The sequence below is a fragment of the Mirounga leonina genome, unplaced genomic scaffold (assembly GCF_011800145.1).
Source record: "Mirounga leonina isolate KUSES-001 unplaced genomic scaffold, KU_Mleo_1.0 Mir_126, whole genome shotgun sequence".
NCBI classification, from domain to species: Eukaryota; Metazoa; Chordata; class Mammalia; order Carnivora; family Phocidae; genus Mirounga; species Mirounga leonina.
The window spans coordinates 24,784,686-24,811,149 of NW_023270314.1; the positions used below are offsets into that span (position 1 = coordinate 24,784,686).

The following is a 26,464-nucleotide window of genomic DNA, read 5'->3' on the forward strand; positions in this document are numbered from 1 at the left end:
AGATAGTGATGCTGAAGTTAGATACTTCCTAGTCCATATACCTATCTTTCCCACCAGATCTCAAGGACAGCGGCCTTCCTTGTTTTTTTGGCACCTATCCATGCCTGGCATGAGGCAGGTAATAAATGTTTGCTGAATTAGATTGCATTGAATTTCCCAAATCTCTCATCCCATGGAGAGAGGGGCAGTTGAGGAAGAGGAGGAAGCCTTTGGTGGTGAAGAGCGCTCAGGATCACCAAGACCTGGGTTCCCACCTTAGCTCTGCCACTTCCTAGCTATGTGATTTGGGCAAGTTGCTTAACTTCTGATTCTTAGCTCCCTCTTCCGTGAAATGGGGATGATAACTGCTAACTCTCTGGACTGCTGTGTGGATTAAGGTGAATGCCTAGCATAATGCCTGGAACACAGTAGGGGCTCAACAAAGGATAGCTTCCCAATCCCCCTGGCCCCAGCCCCACATCTTTTCTTCAAAGGAATCTACTAGATGGAGCAACCAGATACCAAAGATGGCCCCAGAAAGTGGGACAACATCTTTGGGGGAGGCCCCTGAAGCTAAGGTGAATCTGTAGTCTGGTAGAGAGCTGGCAGACAGGGAGATCCAACTGAAGCTGAACTGATCCCAGGCAGTCAGTGGGAGTTGGCAGGGGAGATAGGACACCAGGGCTCTGGGAGTTTCCATCTCGGGGAAGTCCCAGGTGTGGGTGCAGGGATGCCAGGCCAGCCCCACCCAACACCCTGGCTCCAGGGGATGTGGGCACAGGGAGGAAAGTGGGTCAGAGCAGGGCTGGAATTTAACCCCATTGGTCCCAAGACCTCTTTGCCAGCTCCAGAGGCCGCAGGGCCACAAAGAAGCCTGTTCCCTCCTCCAAAGGGCCTTCCATTCCTTTTCCTCAGAAAGAAAGACTTGGCACCTTGGTGTCTAGGCAAGAGGAACTGGAAGCCCCCCAGTGGACAGAGGAGAGATAACCCTCTAACCCCTGGATTGAGGTTCTGTACAAAGCACTGCTACACCCGCCCACGTGATGACTGGCAGACACCTGGAGCTCTCACCTCACACATACTCCAGGCAACTAGCCCTGCTCCCAGTTCCAGGGAGTGGGCCAGGTCAGGGCTGGATCAGGGAAGGGGAAGGGCGCATGGCAGAACAGCTTGGAGGAGAAGGCTTTTCTCTCTGGTGAGGCTCCAGCTAGGCAAACACAGGAATCCCTCACTCCGGGGGATTTGCCAACAATGTGGGGCCTTGTTTTCTGTGTATAATCTGAGGCCTAAGCCTGTGGTTTCCTCTTCCCTATCTGTGCCTCTATTTCCCTTTCCGGAGGAGGAAATGAAGGAGTGGGGGGGAATCACTCCAGGGCGGGGTCACCAGGTGTCCCGGGACCCCCGCTTTGGCCTTTAGGAGGTGCTTATCATCTCTCCCTTGTAGCATATCAAAATCCACGTGGGGAACAGGAATGGAGGGACCCTCTTCTTTCTGGGGGGAGCAGGGTGGCTGGGAGCCAGGACCCTGTTCCAGGCCCATTGCCCATATTCTTTTGTTGCCTTCCTTTCTCTCTACTCTCCTCCTCAGCTTTTCCCGGAAGCCTTTCCTGATCTCCTGGGCTGGGGGGACATCCCTCCATTTCCACTCTCATTGTACCTTATGCCTCTGCACACCAGTTATCACTTGCAATTGTGTGGATTATCCAGTAAACATCTGACTTCTCCAGCAGATTATGAGCCTGAGGCGGTATTCCCAGGGTCTAGTACAGTGCGTGGTACACAGTGGATACTTAGAGGAGATCTGTTGAATTAATGAAGGACGCACATTCAGGGAAGAAACCCCTAGAATTGTTTAGGGTAGTCCTCAAATCCTGCGTTCCAAAATCAAGGCCTTATTCTATGTGGGGATCTGGGTGGCACTGAGGCCAGTAAGGGGCCTTCCACACACAAATTCATTCACCAGGAAAGCCAACAAACTGGCAAGTGGGAGAAGAGGCCTGGTCAAAGGGGTGGAATTGAGCAAGCACCCAGGGCAGGGCTGGCACCGGCCTTGGCATGGGGCAGGCCTAGGGGGAGGAGGTGGGAAAGGAGGGGAGGAGGGGAAAAGAGAAGACACGTGTTGTACAAAACATGTTTTCATCACACTCTCCCTGGGTGCCCTGGCCTCCAAGCTCCGATGGCACTTCCGTGCCTTAATGATGTCCTTGGGGGCTGTAACACAGCTCCCCCACCTCCCACAGACATCTGCCAGCCACCTCTGAGCAAGGCATAGGATGTCCTCCCCAGCTCCAGAGTGGGCACGGGGTAATTACCCAGTCCATGTCCTCATGTTCCTGGAGAGAGGGCAGGGTGACAATGAGGGGTGGGGCAAAGAAGCACAGTCAGGGCAGGTGGGTCAGATGTTCTGTTGTCACCATCTCTCCTTTTGGTCTTTGTGATGAGGGAAGCAAAGGAAGCCTGGTCCTACGGCCCCCAAGAAATCATTTCTCCAAGTTGCCAGGGTGACCCGGTGAAACAAGCACAGAGTAAAGGCTAGAACTAAGGATGACAGAAGAGTTCTCCAACCAGCTTCCAGAATAGGAGGCCCTCTTCCCAAGTCTCCTCCTGGAATCCCTGCATGGAACACCGGTTCCATTGCAAGAGGGAGAGAAGAAGAATCCGAACCCCTCGCAATGCTCCACTTCCCTGATCCCCAGTCTGCTTGTTTTTTGTTTTGACTTCCAAACAGACCCCCGTCATTGGGTCCCAGGGAGGGGCGGGGGCGGAGGCGCGGCAATCCCCAGGGGACGCCCGGCACAGGGCGGGTCTTCCTGGGCATCGCCCCCTGGCTGCTGTCCTTGGCTGGGGACGGAGCAGGCCACCAGAAGGGAGGAACCACAGTTACCAAAGACGGATGGATGGACAAACACCCACCAGAGACAAAGACAGAGGCAGACAGACAGACAAACCAAAACAAAGAGAAGGGCAGAGACAGATGGAATTTTAGACCTGCTGACTCTTCCCAGGCTACCACAAGTGTTTGGTCCCCATGCCCCCCGCCTCCCCTGTTAGCTTCCCTGCCCCCATCTGCTACCCGAGCTACACAGTCCTAGAACCCTAGCTCTTGGCCTCGGGGAACAGCCTCTGAGCCCCTTTAAGAAGGAGGGGGGGGGGAAGAGTTGAGAGAGGAGATTCCCAGCAGGAAAAGTGTCACGGGGGTGGTGCCTGGTTCTGTGTCAGGATGCCCGGCCAAGGGCCAGGGAGGGAGTGGTGCCCTCGGATGGTCATGAGGACAGGAGACTCATTCACTGTAAACGAAGTACAGATGTGCTGGGATGGGGAGGGGGAATTAGAGCCACATTCACAAACCACAGTTGGGCCCGCCCTTCTTCCGCCAGCCCCCAGCATCAGGGCAGGAGGGGTTAACTTTGCAGCCTCCTGGCAGGATCCCTGCCACATGGGCCAGACGCCATCCCACCCCAGACTGGATGCTTGGGTCCAACTCCCTGACACTTGCCCCTCCCACCCTGCTGAGTGCTGCTCCCAGGGTAACCAAGCAAAGTCAACAGCAGCCAGGCCACCTGGGGACAGGACCCTGGAGTACCTATTCCCAGCTCTTTCCACCCCTGGAGTGAAAGGGAGGGCCTTGTCTGCACCCCCATTGACGTCTCCTGTTCTCCTGAGATAGTCACAGCATGCCCCTTCTTTCCCCCTCTCCATCACCTGACTCTGGCTACCAAAAGAGCCCTTTCCTAGGAGGGAGGACACCTGGCCCCCTAGGGTGGCACTGAGGACAGAGCAGAGTAATTTCTGCACAGAAAATGTGATGATGTGATCAGGAGCCCAAGGCCCCAGTGCTGGTCACCCTGGGATTGTTGCTGGGGGAAGGTCCTTTGGGTGCATCTCTCCAGCCCAGTTCAGCCCCTATTACTGCTCCCCTTCTCTCCTTTCTCACTCCCACCCTTCATCTCTGTGGGAGTGTCTGGGGTCCATGCACAGAGCCTGGACTTCAGACCCCTTCTTTTCTCTCACTCTGTCTTTAGTAGAATGGGGACAAACCTCTGGGTTCCCACTCTTGGGCTGAGAGTCTTTGTGGTCATGTTGAAGTCAGAGAGTGTCCCCATCAGACACTGACACTGACCCTGGGCATGCGCGCACATGTGCGCGTACACACACACACACACACACACACACACAGTCAACAACATTCGTGGTGCATCTACCAGGCAAGCAGGCTCTGGTTAAGGCAGACACACACCCTCTGCTTGGGCTTTCTCCCTCACACCCAGCCCAAGGCTCCTCCCACTCCCAGCTACAGTTCCTTCTGCCCTCACCAGTCTCTCCCCCTCCAGATCCAAGCCCAAAGGTGGGGACAACATTGGCAGCCAGGGACCCAGCCTCCCTAAATCCCGAGTTTATTCAAGGCAGGGTGAGGGGCGCCTGGGTGGCTTAGTCGTTAAGCGTCCGCCTTCAGCTCAGGTCATGATCCCAGGGTCCTGTGATCAAGCCCCACATCGAGCCCCACATCGGGCTCCTGCTGGGCGAGAAGCCTGCTTCTCCCTCTCCCACTCCCCCTGCTTGTGTTCCCTCTCTCACTGTGTCTCTCTCTGTCAAATAAATAAATAAATAAAATCTTAAAAAAAAAAAAAAGGCAGGGTGAGAGGAGGAGGTCTTCCAGCCCCTGGGCCTCAGCACCCCCCAAATCCCACTAATTAAACCAGTTTGCTCCTGGCACCAAAAGACCACCTGGGATAGGCTAGGGGAAGTAGAGACTACCTTGACCTGCAGGTGAAGGCTAAGCAAAGGGTAAAGACAGTGGCCTTTGCTTCCTACCCCAGCGCCATCACTCCACCCCTGGGATGATGAGGATACAGCTCCCATTGCCTCCCCTGAGGAGGTAGCAGAGACTGGCTTCACTGAACCACACAGCCTGGCCAGAGAACCCAAGCAGTCCCCCTAAATGGCAGGAAGGGGAGAAGTGCCGGAGAGAAAGGGTGGCATCATGGGCCCAGGACACTGACCTCTTCTGCCAGCCTTGCCCGGCCTCCTGGGGATGGAGCCACGGAAGCCCAGCAAATGGGAGGGGCAGAGACCCAGGCGTCCTGGGCCGCCCCGCCCCGCCCTCCCCCCACCCCCCCACCCCCGCCCCCCAGCCCCTGGGCACCGAGGAGGGAGCCGGGCAGGGGCAGGCGGCAGGGGAGGGAGGAGCGAGGGCGGGAGGGGGAGGAGGGAGCCGGGCTGGGAGGGAGGTGGGGGGGTGGGGAGGGAAGAAAAAGAAAGAAAATATTTTCCGTGTCCCCGCCTGCAGAGTCAGTGTGCGGTTTGGGAGAAAATGTGTCGGATATTTTGGGGCGGTCACGTGGGCGGGCGGGCTCAGAGAGGCCCCGGGACAGTCCCAGCCTAGAGCCCGTGCCCCCCCCCAGAGCCCCCCATTGCCGCGAGCCCCTGACACTGCGACGCCGCATCCCCGCGACCGCCCGACGCCGGGACCTCGGGGCTCCGCGGCTTCCCTTCCCCCTCCCTCCCCTCCAGGTGAGTCAGGCGGGGAAGCAGGCTCGCCGCCGCCCGCGGACGCCTGGGTCCCGGCCGAGGTGGGCTGGGGGCGGCGGCGCGGCGGAGGGACGCCGCTCAGTCCGTGCCGCGGCTGCTCGCGTGGTCCGCAGGGCTGGAGGGGCTTCCTGCCGGACTTGGGGGTCAGCCCCGATGCGGGAGGGAATGGGGAAGATTTAGACAGGCTGGGGCTAGGCTGGGCTTCAGCAAGGCTTCATTTCGGTGAATAGTGGGGAGAGCACTTGGGGAAGAGTCTTCAGCCAGGGGGTTTCTAGCCTACTTTTGTGCTTTGGAGTGTGAGGGAAGACAGGGTTCCCTCCTGTGTGGAAGGACCTCCGCTAGCCCTCCATCTGGCTTCCCCAGGGGAGTCTGAGGGGTGAACTTCTGGTCCAAACTGGTCCAAGTTCCTCCTTCCCCAGTGGAATGGCCCGGCTTGGACATCAAAAGGGCAAGAGACATCCAGAGGCAAGTGCTCCCAGCCATCCGGGTCCTGGAGTTTGCAGAGACAAGTGGATAGGAGAGTGGTCTGTGAAGGTCCCTTAAACTGCAGTTCTGTATTCCCTCTCACTTACCCCTAAGCAGGGTGTGAGTCTTGGCTCCCTCCAGCCAAGGATGGGGGCTCCTCAGGAGTATTCATGAGGGGAGCCCGAAGGGAACAAAGGAAGAGCAGGAAGACTGGGGCAGGGACCCAGGAGTCCTAGTCTAGGAGCCACACTAACATGCCTCTCTGTCTTCAGGAGTTACAGCCCAGTCCCCTCAACCTGCCCCAGTATGTAGGAGGGAATCTCTGCAGGTGGCCAGAGGGTAAGAGTATGCATGGTTGGGGGGACAGGGGAGCCTGAGGAGGGGTCTGTAGGCTGAGAAGCTGAAATGACTGTGCCCCTTCAGGGCCCATGTCCAGGGTAGGTGCAATCCCAGACCTCAGGTCTGAGGCTCCTGCCCTGACTATCACCACTCCTCAGATGCTGAGTGTGGGTTGAGGACCAAAGGCAGTGTCCCATATCCTTGAGTCAAGAAGAGAGAGGAAGGGGGTGGGGGGCAGGAGGCAGTACATGCAGGGTGCCTGGAGCTTGGGTGTCCCAAATAGACATAGACACACACACACACACATGCACGCACACCCCACACACATGCACACATACACACGCGCATGCACACTGTAGCTTAAAGCCTGGTAGGCAGTACAGGGCACACACCCCCACCCCGGCACACCCCCACCCCTGGCTCAGAAAGCCACCTAACTGGCACCTCCAGTTCCCCCCTCTGCCCCACCCTGCCCGTGCCCTCCATTGCCCACACACATTCCACTGGCATTGCCTGCCTGCCTGCCTGCCTCCTGGGCACTGCCCCTCCCTGGGGCCAGTGGGGTGGAGGGAGGGCACTTGGGGATGAGAGGTGGAGACTTAAGGGTCTGGACTCCCCCAAGGGTGGCACAAGGCCAGGGAAACCCAGGCCACCGCTGCCTCCTGGGGAGCAGGCTGGGGCCCAGGCTAGAGCAGAGGATGCCTGGGTTCTCCGCCCAGGCTGGGGATGGGGTCATGGAAAAAGGTGGTCGTGTTTATACAGAGGGGAGGGGGGCAGCGGGTGGAGAGCAGCCGACAAGAGCAGCTTTGTTCCGGGCTCTAGAGCGGGCAGGGCAGCAGGGAGACGTGGCCCCCCCCATCCGGCAGCCCCCTTCATCCATGCCCTCCCTCAACTCTACCTCAGCCCTAAGAGAAGCAGCTTTGTAAGGGCCCCTTTCTCCTAGTCAGCCCCACCTCCATCTGAGGTGGCATCTTGGGAGGAGAGAAGGGTTCTCTTCCTTCCACAGGTTCCCCAAAGAACCAAGGCATCTGGGTCCCTAGTGCAGGATTTCCTTTTACTCTCTGTACCACTGTCTTCAATCCCTTGGTCCCTTCCTCCACCCTGGATCTAAGACCCTCCCCTTCTCTTCCCAGCCAGGGCAGAGGAACCAGGGCTCAGAAATGGGTGACTCTCTGTCGCCTTCCCCTCTACATTCAACTCTCAGGTCCCTTCTCTGAGGCAAAATAGGAGGAAGCCCAAGGAGAGCTGGGCTGCCCTTCACTCATTATAGCTTCATTCCTCAGTAAGGACCAGGAGTCTGAGCATCCCTCTCTGGGACACCGGAAGTCCTCCTGCCCCACACTCAGGTCTCTGTTTCCCATCTGTAAGTGAGAAGCAAAGACAGTGAGTGCTGGAGCTGGAGCCTGGGGCCCAGTTGAAGGCAGTCTGAAGAAGATGGGGGGGCCTCTAGTAGCTTCTCACCCTTGGTATCGGAGGGGTTAATCCACCTGGAATGTGGCCCAGCCTGTTGAGCTATGGCCCAGGGGCCTCTGGGGCCCGGACTCCTGGCTCCACCTGGGCTTAACCAGGGATGAGGACTTGAGGGAATAGGGGAAGAAAAAGGAGAAGGACCCTGGGGGCTTGGGGCTCAGCCTTTTAGGCCTGGGGAGACATTGGGCTGAGGAGTCTGAGGGTACTGGGGATATGGGTGATGGCTCCTGAAGAGCAAGGGTTGTCATGCATCAGGGCTGAGTGGAGGGTGGTGGTGCTGGGGTCTGAGTTTCTGTAACTTCCATGACAGTTTACCCTCAGGAGTTTGAAGGCCAAGGTAGATGAGAGATAGAAAAGAAAGAAGGGAAGGAAGGAAGGAACGAACGAACGAACGAAGGAATGAAGGAAAGAAGGAAGGAAAGCAGAGGTACAAAGATGGAGAGATACTGGTCCTAGAAGCAAAGACTGATGAAAAGAGATGCAGAAATGCCTATCACCTACCTCTGGACCTGCCCACCCCATAGTCTATATGTGTTTCACTCTCAGTCCTTCTCTGTCCTCTGCACCTCAGTCCATTATGGTTCTGGCTGGTAGAGGAGGTACCCAGGCTGGGGTGACTCTCCTCCCCCCTAACTTCCCTAGAGTGGGCGGTTCTGGGGCTCCTGGGAAAGTCAAACTTTCCCTTGTCAGAGCATCAGGAAAGAAACTACCTGCCCAGCCCCAGGATTCCCATTTCCTCTCTCCCTCCTTCCTCTCTCCCTTCCTGGGCTCAGGTTAAACATCCTGGGGCAGGCTACACTTGAGGGAGGGGAGGTTGTAGAGAGGGCCTCCTGGAAGCAGGGGGCTCAGAGAAGACAGAGAAAAGGAGATGGGGAAGTAAAGTAAGGTGAGGACAAGGAGAGGAGCTGCTCCCTGGAATCATACCTGGCACACAGTGGGGCTTCCATCAACATCTGTGGATTTGAAGGAGAGTATGCAAGACAGGTTTGGGAGTGAGGGATAATTGGAGACAGAGATAGAACTGGGAGGGGGAACTGGAAGAGGGAGTATTGAGGAAGGTAGAGACTGAAGGCAATGCTAATTACAAGAGAGGTATGGAGGAAGAGAAGGTACAAAGAGAAATAACATGAGACACACATAGCATTTAATATGTGCCTAAATTATTCTAAACACTTTACATATGTGAAGCCATTTAATCCTTACAACAGCCTTATGAAGTAGGCCCTATTATTCCTTTTTTTTTTTTTTTTTTTTAGGCCCTATTATTCCTAACTGACAAATGAGGAAACTAAATTCAGCAAAGGGAGATTAAGTAACACACCCAAGGTCCAGCTAGTGAGTGGTGGGGATGGATTCAGGTAGCCCAGCTCCACAGTCAGTGTTCCTAATCACTGGACCACAACTCCTTTCCAGAGAGATGTAGGGCCCCAAAGTTACAACAGAGATATGTTTGCTTTCCCCAGAGTGGTAGAGAGTTTAAATAGTCTTTTTTTTTTTTTTTTTTAAGTTAAGTAAGCTTGAACTTACAGCCCAAGAGTTTGAATCCTGGCTCCACCATGATCTTAAGCCAGTCACTCAACTTCAGGTTCCTCCTCTGTGAAATGGGAATCATAATTCCTACTTCACAGGATTGATGTGAAGGTTAAATCAAGTGGTTAGTGTACTTGTGCTTAATGGTCCCTTCTCAGCTTAGGGTTCCTCTCTGCCAGGAGTCCTAAGACCTGAACTAGTTTACCCTTCCCTGGAGAATTTTTTTCCCTCAACCTGCGTAAGCTCCTGCCCTGCTTCCTACCTGTGGTAGAGGGTCCTGAGTCAGGGCAGTACAAACCTTAGAAGCGTGGAGGGAAAAGGCTCCAAGTGAGAGAGGGCCACGGGGCTTGGAACCTTCGGGTGATCCTTCTCTTATCCCTCCCTTTCCTCTCTTTCTCCCTAGGACTCTTGGAGACCCAGTGGGCAGGCCAGGAAGGGCGGGCACGGAGCCTCCCAGGCTGGGGCAGTGGGCATGGGCGGGGGCTGTGGCTGAAGACCTCCCCCGCCCACTGCAGACCCCAGGGAATTCAGCCTCCCTCACCGCAGCTGCCATGGCCACCAATAAGGAACGACTCTTTGCAGCTGGTGCCCTGGGGCCTGGATCTGGCTACCCAGGGGCTGGCTTCCCCTTTGCCTTCCCAGGGGCTCTCAGGGGGTCTCCACCTTTCGAGATGCTGAGTCCTAGCTTCCGGGGCCTGGGCCAGCCTGACCTTCCCAAGGAGATGGCCTCTCTGTGTGAGTCTCAGGGACCTTGGGGGATGAGGGCAGGGGGAAGCAGGAGGAAATTTTGAGGGTGGGTGCTAGAGAAAATTGGCACCCTAGTTAGCAAGGCGGGCAGGGTTGGGGGTTGGATCTAACAGAGTAGGGGGCAGGGGTTGTAGGAGGGGGTTTGGACGTGGAGCAAATGGCATTGTTTGCAATGACGACGCTCCTGCCCCAAATGCCTGGGATGTTGGGGTCCACAGTTGCCTCCTGAGTCAACTGGCAGGGGAGAACACTTTGTATGGGCAGCCAAGGGTGAGTCTGGTGAAGTCTGAGGCTTTTGCCTATATGCAGTGGTGGGTACGGGGGAAGCAGCCTGGGGAGTAGAGGGGTCCGCAAGGCCGATCAGCTGACTGTGATCGAGAGGTGAAATTGGTGAGTCAGAGGCAGGCAGCACAGAAAGGAAATGAAATAGTGCCAGGGGCCCAAAGACGTGTGGGGTCAGGGAACACTCCTGTCAGTGCTGGGGAGGGTGGAGACAGCTACAAAGAAGGTGGCTCTTGCACCCTAAGTAATCCGGGGAGGTGAGGGGGTGTTCCAGAAGCATCCTCTCCTCCAGCCATGTGGGTTCTGGTCTCCTCCCCTCCCTCTGGGTCTGGCATGGTGCCCACAGGCTGTGCAGATCCCTACTTGTCCCTCAGGCCTGCCCTCTTTGGGTTGAGCCTTTGAGTGCTGACGGCCTCGCCTCTTCCCTCTGGATCCTCTTTCCTCCCACTTCGTAGTTGGTCTTCTTGACCAAGCCATTACAGGCGTGGGTGCCCAGGAGCTGGAGCGCTGGGCTGCTAGGTTCTGTGGGGTAAAGGGGCAGCGTGTGAGCAGGTGTAGCGAATCCTCTCCTGGAAAGAAGGGGAGGTGATGGAAGGAGAGGCACAGAGAAGGGCAGAAAACCAGAGGCATAGAGACAGAGAGGGGGAAAAAAAGAAAGATTAAGACATCCTTTATAGCTCCATAAGCTCAGGGAGAGAGAGGTAGGAGAAGAGGGGCCCTGCCTTTAGGAGGGGCACCCGGAGGGTTGTGTGTATGTGTGAAGGGGTGACTAGATGGGCTGGCAGCTCTAGTGGAAAGAGTGTGCTCATCTGGAGAAGGCGTGCACGTGTGTGTGTGCGCGCGCGTGTGCACGTGCGTGTAGACCATATGCAGTTGCGTATGTACAGCATGTCCTTGAGACTCTCTGCTCATATGCAAAATTCCAGAGTGTGCAACGAAGAGTCAGTGTGAGGAGGCGATATTTAATAGGGCTGCTGACGGTGTGTCTGGTGTTTGGTGAGACCTGCTGGTGGCCTGTCTTAGACCAACAGGGGATATTTGTGTGGCATGCAGGTGAACAAGAGAGCACAAAGCCCCCCTTTTTGGAAACCTCAGCTGGGCTTCCCCTACCTCATTTATACCCCATGAATCTGTCCCAGGGCCTGAGGAGGGAGGAAGAAACCACCCTTCTCCGTGAATGTACTTCTTGCAGAGAACCATACAACTCAGTCCCTTGGGACTTAGTTTTCCCAGGTTCTATGAGTAAGGAGGGAGAGGAGAAAAAGAGTGATGGTGGGGGAATGCTGAGAGCCAGTGGCCAAGTCCCCAGGGAAGTTCTCCTGTGTCCTGGACACACTGAGATCAAGGTCAGGGATCAAAGTAAGGTCAAGGTAGGGGAAGGGGTCACACTGGGCTCTATCCTGCAGTGGGGTGGGGGTGGGGTGGGGAGGGGGGACTGAAAGGGGAAATCCAAGGGAGGAGCCAGAGCCAGGGCAGGTAGCTGGGGAGGGTGTGGCTGGCTGGGGGGGGGGGGGGGGGGGGGCAGGCCCGGGCAGAGGGGGGCTGGTGGGGTGGGGAGGAGGGGAAGGTTTGGGTCCAGACAGCCTGCATGGGAGTGGGGCATGTAGCACACAGTGGTAAATGAGAGGGAGGCAGAGGGGAGAGGAAGGGATCCTGGAGTCTGATAGTCTCTCATTTCTCTGCCCTGTTGTCCCTTTTTGCCTGGGGCCACCCAATGGAGAGGGATTGGAGGCCTAAGTCTGATGCCAAAGCCACACTCACCTTGAGTCTGTGTCTCTCTCTACACCCTCTTTCTCTTAGTCTCTGGGAGGGAGGGTGGTCCATGAAGGAGTCTGGAACTTCTCCCTGAGGCTGCCTCCTGGATCCTACTGCTGGGTCCCTAGCGCCTTGGAGACATCCACGTTGAGAAGGGAAATCTTGCTCCACCTCTTGGGGTTCTCCAGGGGCCTGAGTGGGTAAGGCAGGCATCTCAGAACCGTGTGGTGGAGGAAGGGAGGGGGAGGGGAGGAGGGCATGTGCTGTGGAGGCAAGCACAGGCCTGTGTGCATGGGAGAGCAGAGGGTGTGTGTGTGTGTGTGCTCACACATGTGCATAAAACCCTGGGGTCTGTGTCTCTCTGTGTTTATGAACACTGGTGTGTTCTTTTTGCTTTGTCAAGACTACAGGGAACAGAGTTGGATGGGAGGGAAGGGAAGCCTTGCCTTCTTTCCCCTCTTGAGGAGATGTCTGCGGTGTTGACCTAGCCCTGTTTATCCTCTGAACCTGGTGACTGTGTCCCTGGGGCAAGGAGCCCAGGCTGCACCTCACTAAGTCACATGGAGAAACTGAGGGCAAGCTGGCACAGGAAGAAAAAGAGTTCTACTTAAAAGAAACTGAAAAAGACAGACTCAGAGACCTAAGCGAGGTGACAGAGAACTACACAGGCCAAAAGGCAAAGACCCAGAGAGAACCCAGCTGCTGGGAGAGCAGGCGGGTAAGGGTGGCGAGCAGGCAGCAGGGAGGCCTCGTCCAGGAAAAAACCCCAGCCGACTGCCTCCTTCCCCTCCCCTCCCCGGTCTCCGCAGCTCAGGCTCGGGCTCCAGCTCCAGGCCTACACAAACGGGGCTTTGATTGCAACAGGAAACCTCTCCGGCGGGGGGAGCTGGGCAAGCCGCCGCCGCTGGGGCCCAGGCTGCACCCCCCTCTCCTGGCCCCCTACCCGGTCCCAGCCCCCATCCTGCCCAGCTCCTTCCTTACACCCCAGCTTTGGGCCCCATCCCTCATTCACACCTCCCTTCTCTTTCCTGCTGCCCCCTCCTTCAGAGACCCCTCCCCATCGCCCTTCAGGTGGGACTCCTAAGTTAGGACTTAGCCTCGGGGTGTGGCTTCTTGCTTTGAAATGCCCCCTCTTCACCTTTTTGAGGGAAGGTTTTGGAAGAAAAGGAGAATTTAGCAGGAATTCAGAGCCACTTATTCTCCAGCCCCATCCAGAAGGTGGCAGGAGGTGGGGGGGAAGGAGGGGTGCATAGGAGTTAGCTGTTCCTTCCTCCACAGTCCCTTGTTGGCCAAACTCATCCTTGCCAGGGTGGTAGAGGCTCTGAGGGGTGACCATGCAAGACTCTGAGTGCTAATGACCTTGTTAGTGGGGGAGGGGTGCACTTCTCTGCCTCTGGGGTCTTGCCTTTGTGGGACTCTAGCTGGGAGGGGTGAACCGTGGTGGTGGTGGGGATCATAGATGGGGAGGGGGGTGAGTCAGGCAGCAGCCCCCCGTCATACTCCCACCAGGCTGGTGGAGAACATCTGGTTCCCATGAAATGCTAGAAGGCTAATGGGTCTAATTGCTGCAGTAAGGGCTGGGGGGACTTTGGGGATAAGAGGGGGCACTAGATTCCCCCATCCTCTTACCTTCTCTTCAAGGCTGTGCTAAGACTGTCTAGAAAGGGGGGGGGGATTGGGGTTGACGGGAAGGGTGGGCCTGGCACTCTAATGCCTTGTCCCTTATAAGCCCCCCTCTCCCTGCAATGCCTGGGAAGCACACACAGATGGGGTGATGAGGAGTGGGGTGCATCTGGTGAAGAGAAAGGGGGGCTGTTGAGGACTCATGACTTCCTGGAGCCCTCCATCCCCCTCCTGTGCCCCACTCCCAACCCCCCTCCCTGTGGCCTGGCCACTTCTGGTTCTAATTACCAACCAGGCAGGCCTGACTTAATTGGGACCTTTCAGATTTCGGAGGAGGAAGGGCGGGGGGGGGGGGGGGGGGGGGGGGGCGGACTGACAGCCTGGAATTGACTAATCAGGGCTCTTTTCCCCCTGGTTTTGGGGGTACTTCCCATTTTATACTTAATTGATTTTTTCTACCACTGCCCAGATTCTGATTCAGAAATCTATCATCCCCCTCCGTTTTTTTGTGTGGGGGGCTGGATTCAGAAATGGGGTATTTGAGGTTGGGGGCAAGAGCCGGGAGCTCACCCTGGTTTGGAAAGAACACGGCCTTCCCACTTCATCCCTACTTCAAGCCCCCCAGTCAGCCCTGCCACCCCGCGCCCGCACCCCCATCCTTACCCCCCCCCCCGCTTCCACAAGTCTGGCCCTCCTTCCCAGCCCTGCCCCCCGCCGCCCCCCGCGTCCCCGGCCACCACCCCGGCCCCTCCTCCGCGCCCGCCTTCCTTTCCCTGCCTACTCTGGCACCCCTTCCTGCTCTTTATTCTTCCAAACTGGCGCCCCACTCCTGCAGCACCCCCAGTGCGCCCCCCACCCGGTACAACAGATTCTTAGAAAAGCGCGCCCCGCCCTGGCCCAGCCACAGCCGCCAGGCGGGGGAAGGGGCCGGCCGGGCGCCGCTCCCGCTCCCCCGGCGCTCCCCGTGTGAGCGGCGCTGACAGAGCCGGCTGGGCCGGCCCGCCGGGCGGCCGGGCGGGCGGGCGGCGGGCGGGGCGCGGGGGAGGGGGCGGTTTCCGGGAGTCGCCGCCGCTGGCGCTGTCCTGGGGCCAGGGTCCCCGATTCGGCCGGGCGGCGAGGGCAAACTCTTGACGTGGCCAAACCCCCGCCCCCCTCACCCCCTTCTCCGCCGGGCGAGGGCGCTCAGTGCCCGGAAGGGGCTACCGAGGGGACAGCGAGGCGGCCCTCGGAGATCTGAAGGGCACTCAGTGTGGCACGGAAGGGGAGAAGGGCCAGTTATTGCCAATGGGGGGGGATATGTCATGGCTCTGAGAACAGTTGACGACCGGACCCGCAGTTACAGCCGAGAGGGGCCCTTGGCACTTTGGGGCAACTGGCACGGTAGAAAGTCTGGGGGAGGGGAGCTGGCACTCAGCAGGGCAACTTCATCGGAGGCGCGGTTGGCACCGTAGGGACAGTTTGGGGTGGGAGTTTTGTGCTCTGAAAGTGAAGTCAGGCTTGAGGAAGGGGCATCGAGAGGGGCAGTGGAGCGGCTGGGGAGCGTCAGTCGCGCGACGGGGCTAAGGGAACTTGGAGGGAGGCAGCCCGGGACGCGGCGAAGGGAGGACAGCTCGGGCTGGGAGGGGTGGACTCCCGGCTGCGCAGGAGGGGGCGGGGGACTCCGCGGCGGCGCTGGCGACGGCCTGGGCGGGGTGGGGCGGGGCCGGGTCAGGAGGAGGTGAGCGCGCCCGGCCACCCGCCCCGAGGGGGGTTCCCGAAGAGTTCACGGCGGGAGCGCGCTCCGGCCCTTCGACCGGGGGTGGGGAGAACGGGAAGGAAGGAGGAGGCCGCGCGCGCCGAGCCGTAGGAATGTATGGTTCGGCCCCGAAGCGCGCGCGCGGAGGGAGAGGGAGGAGCCAGGCCTGGGAATGAGGGGGTGGAGGTAGTGCAGGTCCCCGAGCTCCCGAGAACTGCCGCGCGCAGGGAACCTCCATGTTCCCCTCTCCCCCGTCTTCCTTGACACCCCTGCCTGTATCGACTTGTGTGCAAAGAGTGTTGGCGAGGGGAGGGGGGAAACTCAAAAGGAAATGCGTGTGCTTGGTTCCTCCACTCCTTCCCCCATTCCCGACCGGGGCACGCGCCGAAGTGCAAATGCGTGCAAAGCCTCGGGGCTGTGGAGACAGAATGCCTAACAGCATTCTCCCGAGCTAGATGTGCTTGCACAGGCGTTTGTGCATCTATCATTTTATGTGCGTGCAGATATATGAATGCGCACGATTGCATATTTGCAAATACGTGGTGCCTGCCTAGATAAATGCATGCACGGATATGTGTCTAAGCAAGCGCGCGCGCCGGGTGCGAGTGTGTGTAAGTGTGCGCTCCACTCCCAGCTCTGCTCGTCTTAGTGCCCGGCCCCCTTCGCTTTCCAAGCCCCACCCCCCACCCCTCCGGGCTTCGCTTTTACAAAAGGTCTCCCCAGTGTTAGCCGCCGAGGCGCCCAGAGTGAGCCGGACCGCGGCCGATGCGGCAGCCCCGGCTTTGCGCCCCGCCCAGTCCCTTTCCCCTGCTGGGGATCCCCCTCTTCCCCGCCCACCCCTTACCCCCCATGCAGCCTGGCGCCCTATGCTAGCCCTCCCCCTCCCCCCCTCCAGGAGCGGGGCGCCGCCGGGGGAGGAGGGGGAATCGGCTGCGGGTCCTTGGTGTTCCTAGCACCCAGCTTCCCTCCAAGCCGGGTCGCGATGTACGACTGCATGGAAGCGTTTGCCCCGGGTCCGCGACGGCTGTACGGGGCGTCCGGGCCCGGGGCCGGCTTGCTGCGCAGAGCCACGGGCAGCTCCTGTTTCGCCGGATTTGAGTCTTTTGCCTGGCCTCAACCCGCCAGTCTGCAATGTAGGTACCAGAGCTCAGGGGTGGGGTGCGGGGCGCAGGAGAGGCAGCGGCTCACCCTTTCCGTGTGTAAAAGGTGGAACTGGGGTGCAAGCGGAGATTCTCACCCTCTCTATGTGAGGGGCGGCTGTGTGTAGGAAAGAGAGGTACTGGCCCTTTAAACGTGGGGACCTCAGCGACTCCTTTGGGTGTGTGCCGTAGTGTTTGGAGTGTGTGTGGTTTTTATGGTGGGTGTTTAGCTAGGAGCTGCGGTTGATGCCACTCCAGAAATTTCTGGGGATAGGGAGAGACCGAGGTGTTACTGGTAGCTTGTGCCCGCAGGTCCGTGGCCCCGGAGGGATATGGCACCCAGGACCGTAGGTGGCGTTTATAGAGTCCATGTGGGGAGTTGGGAGCGTAAAAAATATTTGCAGAGCGTGTGAATCCCTGGAGGGTGCAGCGCCTTACGTAGGCGGTGTGGCTGTGAGTGTAGGGGGTCTCTCCACGCCGCGTCGCCCTCGGACAGTTGGCAGGTCCGCACGGCCCTTGTGTGGGGATGTTTGTGGCGTGAGGCCGGGAAGGCGTGTGCCCCAGCGTGGCTGCGGGGGCGGTTTTGGAAAGTGCGGTGTTCGAGCGTGCATCCTGTGTGTTCTTCGTGCGGGGTGGACGGGCTTGTGCACACAACAGGGAGAAGGCTGGGCTCTGGCGCCCCTCCCCCATCTTAAAAAGCAACGTTTGGAAATGTGTACAGGGTTGTATGCAGAGAGATGACTTTTTCCTATGGCTCCGACACACACAACTTCAGTAGGAAGCGAAAAGTTTACAGCCAAGTCTGTTTATGGTGGGGGGTGGCCTGGAGGAGGCAGCGGCGGGGAGAGTAGGACTACTGGGTCCCCAAATACCCATCTTCCCCTCTCTGTGAAATGGGAGATGCCAGGCCTGGGGCCCTGGAACCCCTTTCCAGAGCGGTAATAAAAAGCTGGGGACTGGGAGGCAGTAAAAATGAAGTCCAGATGAGAAGCGGCTTTGAAGCCTGGGCCGAAGTGCCTGGCGGGGGTGGGGTGGGGTGTGGGGAGGAGCCGGGAGGGGAGCCTCGAACACCCCCCGAATTTACCCGGGGCTGGGAGCGCGCTGGTAGCCCGGTGCGGACGCCCGGGCGAGGGCCTTGGGGGCAGCTGGGAAGGGGCGGGCGGCGGGCGGGGCCCAGGGCGCTGGGGGAGTGCGCGCGAGGGGTCACCGAGCCCCCGCCAACGCGCCTCGCTCCTTGGCACTCGGCAGCGCTGTTTACGAGAGTTCGGCTTTTTCTTTTTTCTTTACTGTTCTTTTTCCTTTTTTAGTTTTTCTTTTTTCTTTTTCTCTTCTTTTTTTTGGGGGGGGGGGCGGTCTCTTGGTTCCAGGGCAATGCCGCTCAGATGGGAGGAGGGAGGTGGCAAACAGGAGACCGTACTTTGGGGTGGAGTGGGGCAAGAATTAAAAGTGTGGCATTTATAGAGTGGAGAAAGCATGGAACTGTTATTACTTTGTACCAAATCCTGGGGAATTCTTAACCTTCCTTTCACTGCCCAATAGGAAGGGGCATCGGGGTATGTTGGGAGGGGTGCTGAGGTGGAGACTTTCCCAGGAGGAGTTTTTGTGGGGGCTGGGTCCTTTTTTGGGGGGCTTGGCAGTCTCAGGGACTTGGCTGGCAGTATGTTTTTTGCATTTCAGTTTGGACCAATAATTTTGGCCTCTAGGGTCTTGGTGGGCTTCAGGCCTGCTCCGCACACTTTCAGAGAGAAAGTAGTTTAGACCTGTGTCTACATGGGGGAAGGAAAGAGGTCCCTTTAGGAGAGGGCCACATGGTGTGTTTGTGGGTGTTTGCGGGTGTTCTGGTGCTGCGCTGGCAGGCCGGGGTGTGTGGTCGCTGAGCTGCTCTCTTGCAAATGTGAAGCTGGATGTTGTGTGGCAGCTTCATGACTCGTACATCCACCTCTGCCGTGTGGCTGGAGCGGGTATGCTTTCAGGCCCGCCTGTGTGTTCTTCGGTGCCCGGGGCCGGTTGGGGTATAGGGGCCCATTGGTAGTATGTCCGCTTTTGTGCCCTGCGTGGTGTCGCTGTGAGAGTGTCTCCAAAGAAGTGTGTGTCAGATTGTGAGTCTGGGCTTCTCGGCCCTGTGCCTCGCAGCTGGGAGCGTTTACAGCCGGTTATAAAGAGTTTGTTTGAAGCTCCGCTCAGCCTGGCCAGGAATTTCCTCAATTTCAGCAATTTGGGCTTTAAAAGGAGAAAAACCTAGAGCCCACCCCCCTCCTTCCCAGCAGGGGCCCCTGCCTAGCCTGGGAGCAGTATCCCGATGCTGGTGTCTTGGCTCAGGGCTGAGAAGGGAATCTGAGCAGCCTTGAGCCAATTAGCCTTCTTGTGCCCTTCGCCCCCAGATTGTCCAGAGCCGTTGGGCTGCACTCTAGGGTTCAGGGGGCAGGCTTGTGCCCGAGGGGTGCCCAGAAGGGGTGACAGGAAGAGCTGTCCCCAGGCCTGTCTCCCTGCGGCCCCCAGTCCTGTAATTGCCTGGCACTGCCCCATGCCGGTCTGACCGCACCCAGGCCCTTTCGCAAGAGAGGAAATGAGGCAGCGTTCTGCGGGCAGGGAGGGCATCAGCACCCGAGTGAGTACCACCCCACGCACTGGCCTCTGGGCCGCACTTGTGCCCTCCTAGGACACCAGGAGGGGTCCTGAAAGGCATTCCAGCCCGCCCCACATCTCTCAGCACCAGCCCCTCCTGGAGGCTCCCGCCCCCGGTCCTGAATAGACGCGAGGCACCTTCTTTCCTCCCCTCTTCTCTGTCCTTTTCCATTGGGGAATCTCACTCCAGCAGGATTCTTATGCTAATGGTGTCTGTGTGTTGGGGGGTGGGGAGGGCTTCCCTCCTGTGGGGTGGGTGGAGCTAGCCCGGAACCCCAGCATCCTGGGCTTTCCTTCTGCCCTGCTGGCGGCATGGGGCAGACTTTTGACCAGGTGGGCTGCGGCGGGTTAGAAGCCAGAAGGTGCTCATGAGGTGGGTGCGTGGGACGAGGGTCTCAGTGTTTTCTTGCATTAACTTGGGCCCTTTAGGTTTGGGCAACAGGTCCTACAGGTTGAATAGTTTATAGATTTTTCCAGCCTCTGAAGATCAACTACAGACCCCAAAACCCCGCAAAATCAAAAAAGGTCTATTGAGTAGCCTCCTGAACAGAGGGTGTCCTCCTGGCCACACGCACTCTGTGTGGCCTGGGCTGAGACCCCTTTGAGCTGCGATTGGGTATTTGTGCGGGAAGTTGAGGAGTGAAGACACAGGCTCAGAGAGGGTCCAGAGATAGTTCCCATCCCCCATGAGCCCTGTTTACCTACTGTCACCTGACTTTTCCTGCTTTGCTACACCCCCAACCGCTTCGGGACCTGAGAATCTGAGCAAATACCTCAGTCTCTCCTTCCCCAACTTCTCTTGAGTCCCTGCCAGGCCACGTAGATCTAGTCAGAGGACCTGCAGTCTTGGCTCCACCATCAACTGGTAGTGTGGCACTGGGTTGGCTACTTCCCTCTCTTGGCCTCAGTTCCTTCAGGTGTAAAATAAGGCTACTGCGTATCTTCTAACCTGTTTTCTTGATACCTGTGTCCCATTTGCTCCACTGCCTCAGTGGTTTCTGGGGAAACAGAAACGGGCAGTTATTTGCCGGTGGCGGGTGTGGGGGGGGTCGGTATGAGAGGGGAAAGTGGGAGGATTATCCACCCTGGACTACTTGAGAGAAAATGAGGTCCTCTTTGACCTACTGAGTACCCCAGCAGGTCATTTCGCCAGGCGCTAGCCACAGGTGGTGGGCACTTGCCTCCTGGGCCCCAGATCTCTTGCCTCGGGAGGGGGAGGATGGTGGGAGGTAGACTACCTGACGCGGTGGACTGACGTGACAGACCGGGACTAAAGAGTGCAGAGCCACAGCCCATTACCCCTCCACCTGCCCACTTTATAGCTGGGGAAACTGAGGCCCAGGGAAGTTAACTTGCAGGATGGCCTTGGCCTGGAATTTGGGGAACTGAGCAGTGTCACGAGGGCTCGGGCTGACACCATGGTGCAGGGAGATGGCCAGACTGCAGGAGGTGCACTCAGAGTGGTTTTCTGGAAGTGTGTGCTCTGGGGCTGTACATGGTCCTTGGGACTTTAAGTCACTGTGGCGAGGATGGTGGTGTCACCGCTGAGCTGGAGGGAGAAGTGGGAATGGGGTGTGCGTGTATAGTGAGGGTGCCTGGAGATCTGAGGGGCCCTGCTCCCCGACCCTCATGTCACTGCTTTCCCCCCAGCGGTGGAGACGCAGAGCACTAGCTCAGAGGAGATGGTGCCCAGCTCGCCCTCGCCCCCTCCACCGCCTCGGGTCTACAAGCCGTGCTTCGTGTGCAATGACAAGTCCTCTGGCTACCACTATGGGGTCAGCTCCTGTGAAGGCTGCAAGGTGTGTGAGTGGTGGGGGTGGGTGTGCTGAGTCCGGCTCCAGACCAGAGGGGCAGACACCGTGTGTTAGGGCTCTGGCTGTGGAGCGGGCGGGGCTGCTTTGCACAGACTTGGCTCAGAGACTGGCTCGGGCCTGGGGCCCCCCCGCAAGGCCCGCGAGAGGCTGGTACTCCCAGCATCCTGCTTCACTGCCCACCCCCACCCCCAACTCCAGGGCTTCTTCCGCCGCAGCATCCAGAAGAACATGGTGTACACGTGTCACCGTGACAAAAACTGTATCATCAACAAGGTGACCCGGAATCGCTGTCAGTACTGCCGGCTACAGAAGTGCTTTGAAGTGGGCATGTCCAAAGAAGGTATGGGCCCCTGGCCCTGGCCTGAGCAGGAGCCCTCCTGCCCTACGCTGTCATTGCTACCCTCTTCCCACTCGCTGCCCTGCCGCCGCTTCCTTGACCTCTGAGACCTGGCCTGCCCTGGGGTGCTGCCTCCTCCCTGGCCAGTCCTATTTGATTAGTGCCCGTTCACCCAGGAGGGCCCACCCCTTGCCATTTTCCCCTCGAAGAGCTTAATCCTCCCTCTGAGTGAGTGAATGGGGGTTACTGGCTCACTTTGCCCTGTTTCATGGGGAAGTAGTTGGGGGGGTGCTTGCCAGTCCTCTCCCCTGCTCCCAAGACTGAGCCTGAGGTGGATCTGGGGTGCCCCCCCTCCCCTGCACCATTGTGCTGCCAAGGCTATAAGTGGATATCCTGCTGCCTGCATATCCTGCTCCCCCCCTTCAGCTCCTGCAGGGTGACAGGAAGGGCAGGATGGAGCCGAATGGCTTGGAGAGGGAGCAGGGGCTGCAGGCCCTGGGTGGGGCTGGAGAGAGCCAGCCTGGTAATGGGAGCTAGTGTAGGAGCTAGGGAAACTGAGGCAGCGATTAGGGTCCCAGGGAACAGATGTTCAAGGTAAGGACTGAGTACATGATAATTAGGGTGAGAGGGGATAGATACTCAGAGGGAGGTTCTGAGGGTCCTGATCCTCTCCGTGTGCCTTCACCCCAAGCCGTGCGGAATGACCGGAATAAGAAGAAGAAAGAGGTGAAGGAAGAGGGGTCGCTTGACAGCTATGAGCTGAGCCCTCAGTTAGAAGAGCTCATCACCAAGGTCAGCAAAGCTCATCAGGAGACCTTCCCCTCACTCTGCCAGCTGGGCAAATATACCACGGTGAGTCTCCAGTGAGGGCAGGGGACCATTTGCTTTGGGGACTAGGTCAGGGTTGTATTGAGGTCACGGTCTGGTGCTGAGGACAAGGAAGGGCAACAGAATGCAGAGGGGAGAGCTTGGGGTTTTGGCCAAAAGAAGACAGCCCCCAGGGCGGGCCTTAGCTTGCATTCCCACCTGCCCTCCCTGTAGAACTCCAGTGCAGACCACCGGGTGCAGCTGGATCTGGGGCTCTGGGACAAGTTCAGTGAGCTGGCCACCAAGTGCATCATCAAGATCGTGGAGTTTGCCAAGCGGCTGCCTGGCTTTACAGGGCTCAGCATTGCTGACCAGATCACTCTGCTCAAGGCCGCCTGCCTGGACATCCTGGTGAGTTAAGCTCGGTGGCCTGTCTCTCCCCACAGTCTGACCCTCACGTGAGGCCAAGGAGTTGGTCCACACAAAGATCTCAATATCTTCCCCACCCCTCTCCAATCTGGGACTCCCCAGATCTCCTCTAAACGCAAGCTTTTTTGGTCTTACCCCTGCCCCAAGACCCGATCCTACACTTCTGGACGCCCTGCCTCCTTCTGACCTCTCTTCCCTCCCCAGCGTTAGATTCTTCACCTCTGCCTCCCTCCCCCTGCCTGCTGCAGGTTGCCCTCCTTCTGCATCTAACCCCCTCCTGTTCCGTGTGCACCTCATCGCCTCTTCTCCCCACCTGAGATGGGCTCCTCCCCAGACACAGCACTAAGCCGTCCCCTTGCCCACCTCCAGATGCTGCGGATCTGTACAAGGTACACCCCAGAGCAGGACACCATGACCTTCTCCGATGGGCTGACCCTGAACCGGACCCAGATGCACAACGCCGGCTTTGGGCCCCTCACAGACCTCGTCTTTGCCTTTGCTGGGCAGCTCCTGCCCCTGGAGATGGATGACACAGAGACAGGCCTGCTCAGTGCCATCTGCCTCATCTGCGGAGGTGCGGGGGCGCCCCCTGGTGTTTACTCGGACTCCTGTCCCACCGCACCCCATACCTGCTGTCTGACCAGGCAGGAGACCTTGGTCCCTCCCCTGGGGCACTGTTGCACCTGCCCCATGCACAGACTTCTCAGGTCCAGTACAGGCTCCCCAGCAGCCCTGGGGCACAGGACAGAAAGGAGAGCAGAGCCAGAGAGAGAGCTGAGGAGATCCCAGATAACTGGTGCTGAGATAGGGGTTGTGGGCAAGAATGATTTACCAGAGGGGAGAAGGTACGGGGCTCAGAGCAGGGCAGGTGGTCTGGGTAGGCTCAGGAACAATAGGCAAAGGGCTGATGGGACAGAGTGGGGGGGCCTGGGAGGCCGTAGGGCAGGGCCAGTTGGGGATGGGCCACCTGTCACTGTCTCTCCCATCTCTTCCTCTCTCACTGCGCTGTGCTTATTCCTGTAGACCGCATGGACCTGGAGGAACCCGAGAAAGTAGACAAGCTGCAGGAGCCACTGCTGGAGGCCCTGAGGCTCTATGCCCGCCGGCGGCGGCCCAGCCAGCCCTACATGTTCCCAAGGATGCTCATGAAGATCACCGACCTCCGGGGCATCAGCACCAAGGGTCAGTCATGAGGGAACCTCTCCTGTCTCCTCCTGGACCTGCTGGTGTCTCGGGTCAGGCGGGCAGACAAGCAGAGACCAGAACAGAGAATCAGGCGGTCTACATTGGAATCCTAGCTCAGCTGCAGGCTGGTGGGGAGACTTCGGGCAAATTCCTTTACTTACTGTACCTTGTTTTCCTGTTTGAAAGCCGGGCTATCCTTAGACTTACCCTATCAGTAATTGTGAGGATTAAGCGAGTTAACAGAGCAGGCTTAGAACTGCTCTGAATTAAAAATGCCAATTCCTCAGTGGCTGTAGCCCCATTTCAAGTGCCCAGGAGCTAGTGAGGACCGTACTGGGCGAAGCAGATAGTTCCATCATCACAGAAGATTCTGTTGGACGGTGATGATTCAGAAGGATGCATGGCAGATAGGGGTTCAATAAGTATTAGCTATTATTATAAAGCTTGGTAAGAAACGGCCTAGGCACAGTTGGCTAGCTGTGGACCTGGGAAAGTGGAGTGCTTGGAGAATGGGACTGACAGTTGGGCTGGGTGTGATCTTTGAGCCTGAAGCATGGGATGAGTGGGCAGCAGACTCGGCAGAGAAGGCAGGTAGGAGCTGCAGGCAGAGGAGTGGCCCCCAGGAGCCCTGGAGTAGGGAGAGGGTGAGCTGGGACAGAGAGGTGGCGGGCTTGTGCTGGGAGCCCCCGGAGGGAAAGGTTAGGGAGGTGGCCTCAGGGGGCGTGGGCCTCTGCTCCCCTGAACCTCTTTGTCCCTCTGTTGCAGGAGCAGAAAGGGCCATTACCCTGAAGATGGAGATTCCAGGCCCGATGCCTCCCCTAATCCGAGAGATGCTGGAGAACCCCGAAATGTTTGAGGACGACTCCTCGCAGCCTGGTCCCCACCCCAAGGCTTCTAGCGAGGATGAGGTTCCCCGGGGCCAGAGCAAAGGGGGCTGCAGCCCCCAGCCTGACCAGGGCCCCTGACTTCCCCTGCTGTGGGGGTTGGGGCTCCAGGCAGCAGACTGACCATCTCCCAGACACTGCCAGTTACTGGGGGAGGACCTGCTCTGCCCTCTCTCCACCCCTTCCAATGAGCTCCTTGTTTTTGCCAAAGTTTCCAGGGGTGCCTCTGTGTTCATCCCCTTCCTGCTCTAACTGGCTCCCTCTCCGGTCTCGGGGGCCTGCCCTGTTCCCACCAGGAGAGAGGGCAGAGGGGTGAGCCTCAGTTTGGACTCTAAAATCTCAGCACTGCCCCTCAGACACCAGGGACCCAGGCTCCCCAGGGCAGGAGGAAGACCCTGCCAGCTCCTCAGCCCCTTCCTCTTCCAGGTGCTTAGGCCTCTGGGAGCAAACAGGAACACTAGAGACCAAGAAGGGGGCATGGGGGGGAGGGCTGAGCCCACCCTCTTGCCCCTGCCCTTGGTGCCTCATGCTGCGTAACGCACCTGCCGGGTGCATGCTGCCCTCCGTCCCCCGGCCTCGTGCCAGGTCAGGTTGGGGCAGGCTGGGCCCTGCATTTCTGTGGGTGCCAGAGGGTGAAAGGGACAGATGCAGGTCCATTCGGCACCTCTTTGCTTGGGCCCAGAGTTGACCTTGTGCCCTCCGTTACAAGCCCCTCCCCTGGCCCCATCACGTGCCTTGGGCTTCCCCTGCCTCCCATCTCAGCCACCGGGGCAGGGACCCTCCTACACTACAGAGGGACCAGGGGATCCGTCTCCCCCTAGTGCCTTCCCCCTACCTTGATCTCCAGAGCAGCTTGGCCCAGGGAAGGGGGGGTGGGCGCTGCTTAGCTGATCCTTCCCTGACCCAGAGGAAACCTCTATTTATTTATTAGCTTTTGTTTACACCCTGGACTTGACCCCTTCCTCCAGGGGTCTTGGGAGGGGGAGCCCAGGGCCCCTGTGACCCCTCCCTTCTTCCTCCAATCCCCAGTTTGTATTTAGCTGCCAAATAAGATTCCCACTTGGCTCCCCTTTTTTTCTGGGGGGTCAGGGTGCTGTCCCCTCCCCTCTGTTTACATCTCCCCTCCACCCCGCTGTGTCGCATATTGCTGAGTTTTCTATTTTTGCAAAATAAAGTGATGGAAACTCATGGCATGTGGCTCCCTCTGGGAGGTGGTAGGAGAGGGGCTGGATGAGGAAGGTGAGCTCCTAATCTACTGGATTTTGCAGCTTTCTTGGGGAAACCAAGGGAATTGGATGAGATGCGCCTGGATGGGGGTGGTGGGAGGGTGGGAGAAAGGGAGCCCACAGGGGGCCTACCTTGGGTGTCTGGGCCTCCCACCGCCACCAGGTGTGGGTTCTTAGATTGGACCCTGTAGACCTCTGGGAAGGTGTGAATGGGCCCAGACATCTTTAAGCTGTCCCCACAGCCCCGGTTATGAATATGTGCATATCTGCCCGTCTCTGGGGAGGGCCTTCATTGAAGCTGCACTGACTCTCATGAGGGTCTCTGGCCCCAGAAGAAAAGAACCACAGTCTGCATCTAAGTTACAGTGTTTCTGTTTTACACCAACCCTCTCTTTACTTCATGAGCTCCCCCACTCTGTGACCCCACTATCACCTTAGAAATCACTCCCTCTGCCCCTTATGACCCCACTTCACCTCATGACCCCACTGTTAACCTTCTGTCCTAATATCTCTCCTTGCCCCTACATGCCTTACCTCTGCAACACCCCCACCCTCAGCCCACTG

General features: G+C 58.3%; 1 protein-coding gene across 3 annotated transcripts; it reads left to right on the plus strand.

Moving 5' to 3' along the window:
• Positions 1–5,471: 5,471 nt before the first annotated feature.
• On the plus strand, positions 5,472–25,890 carry RARG (retinoic acid receptor gamma). Of its 3 annotated transcripts, XM_035002560.1 has the most exons (10): positions 5,472–5,490; positions 6,246–6,312; positions 9,716–10,047; positions 20,869–21,017; positions 21,231–21,372; positions 22,061–22,221; positions 22,411–22,587; positions 22,975–23,179; positions 23,629–23,787; positions 24,556–25,890. In XM_035002560.1, exons 3-10 carry the CDS (start codon positions 9,864–9,866, stop codon positions 24,753–24,755), a joined length of 1,377 nt encoding a protein of 458 aa, XP_034858451.1. In that variant the 5' UTR covers positions 5,472–5,490; positions 6,246–6,312; positions 9,716–9,863; the 3' UTR covers positions 24,756–25,890. The 3 variants fall into 3 exon arrangements, with proteins under 3 accessions (XP_034858451.1, XP_034858453.1, XP_034858452.1); XM_035002562.1 differs by lacking the exons at positions 5,472–5,490; positions 6,246–6,312; positions 9,716–10,047 and adding an exon at positions 14,939–15,099; XM_035002561.1 differs by lacking the exons at positions 5,472–5,490; positions 6,246–6,312; positions 9,716–10,047 and adding an exon at positions 15,902–16,587.
• Positions 25,891–26,464: the final 574 nt, after the last annotated feature.

Excerpts from the sequence above, each read along its gene's own strand:
- RARG (XM_035002560.1), top strand. The coding sequence starts at position 9,864 with ATGGCCACCAATAAGGAACGACTCTTTGCAGCTGGTGCCCTGGGGCCT. Across the intron at positions 10,048-20,868 it reads CAAGGAGATGGCCTCTCTGT|CGGTGGAGACGCAGAGCACT; the intron begins GTGAGTCTCAGG and ends CTTTCCCCCCAG. Across the intron at positions 22,222-22,410 it reads AGCTGGGCAAATATACCACG|AACTCCAGTGCAGACCACCG; the intron begins GTGAGTCTCCAG and ends CCCTCCCTGTAG.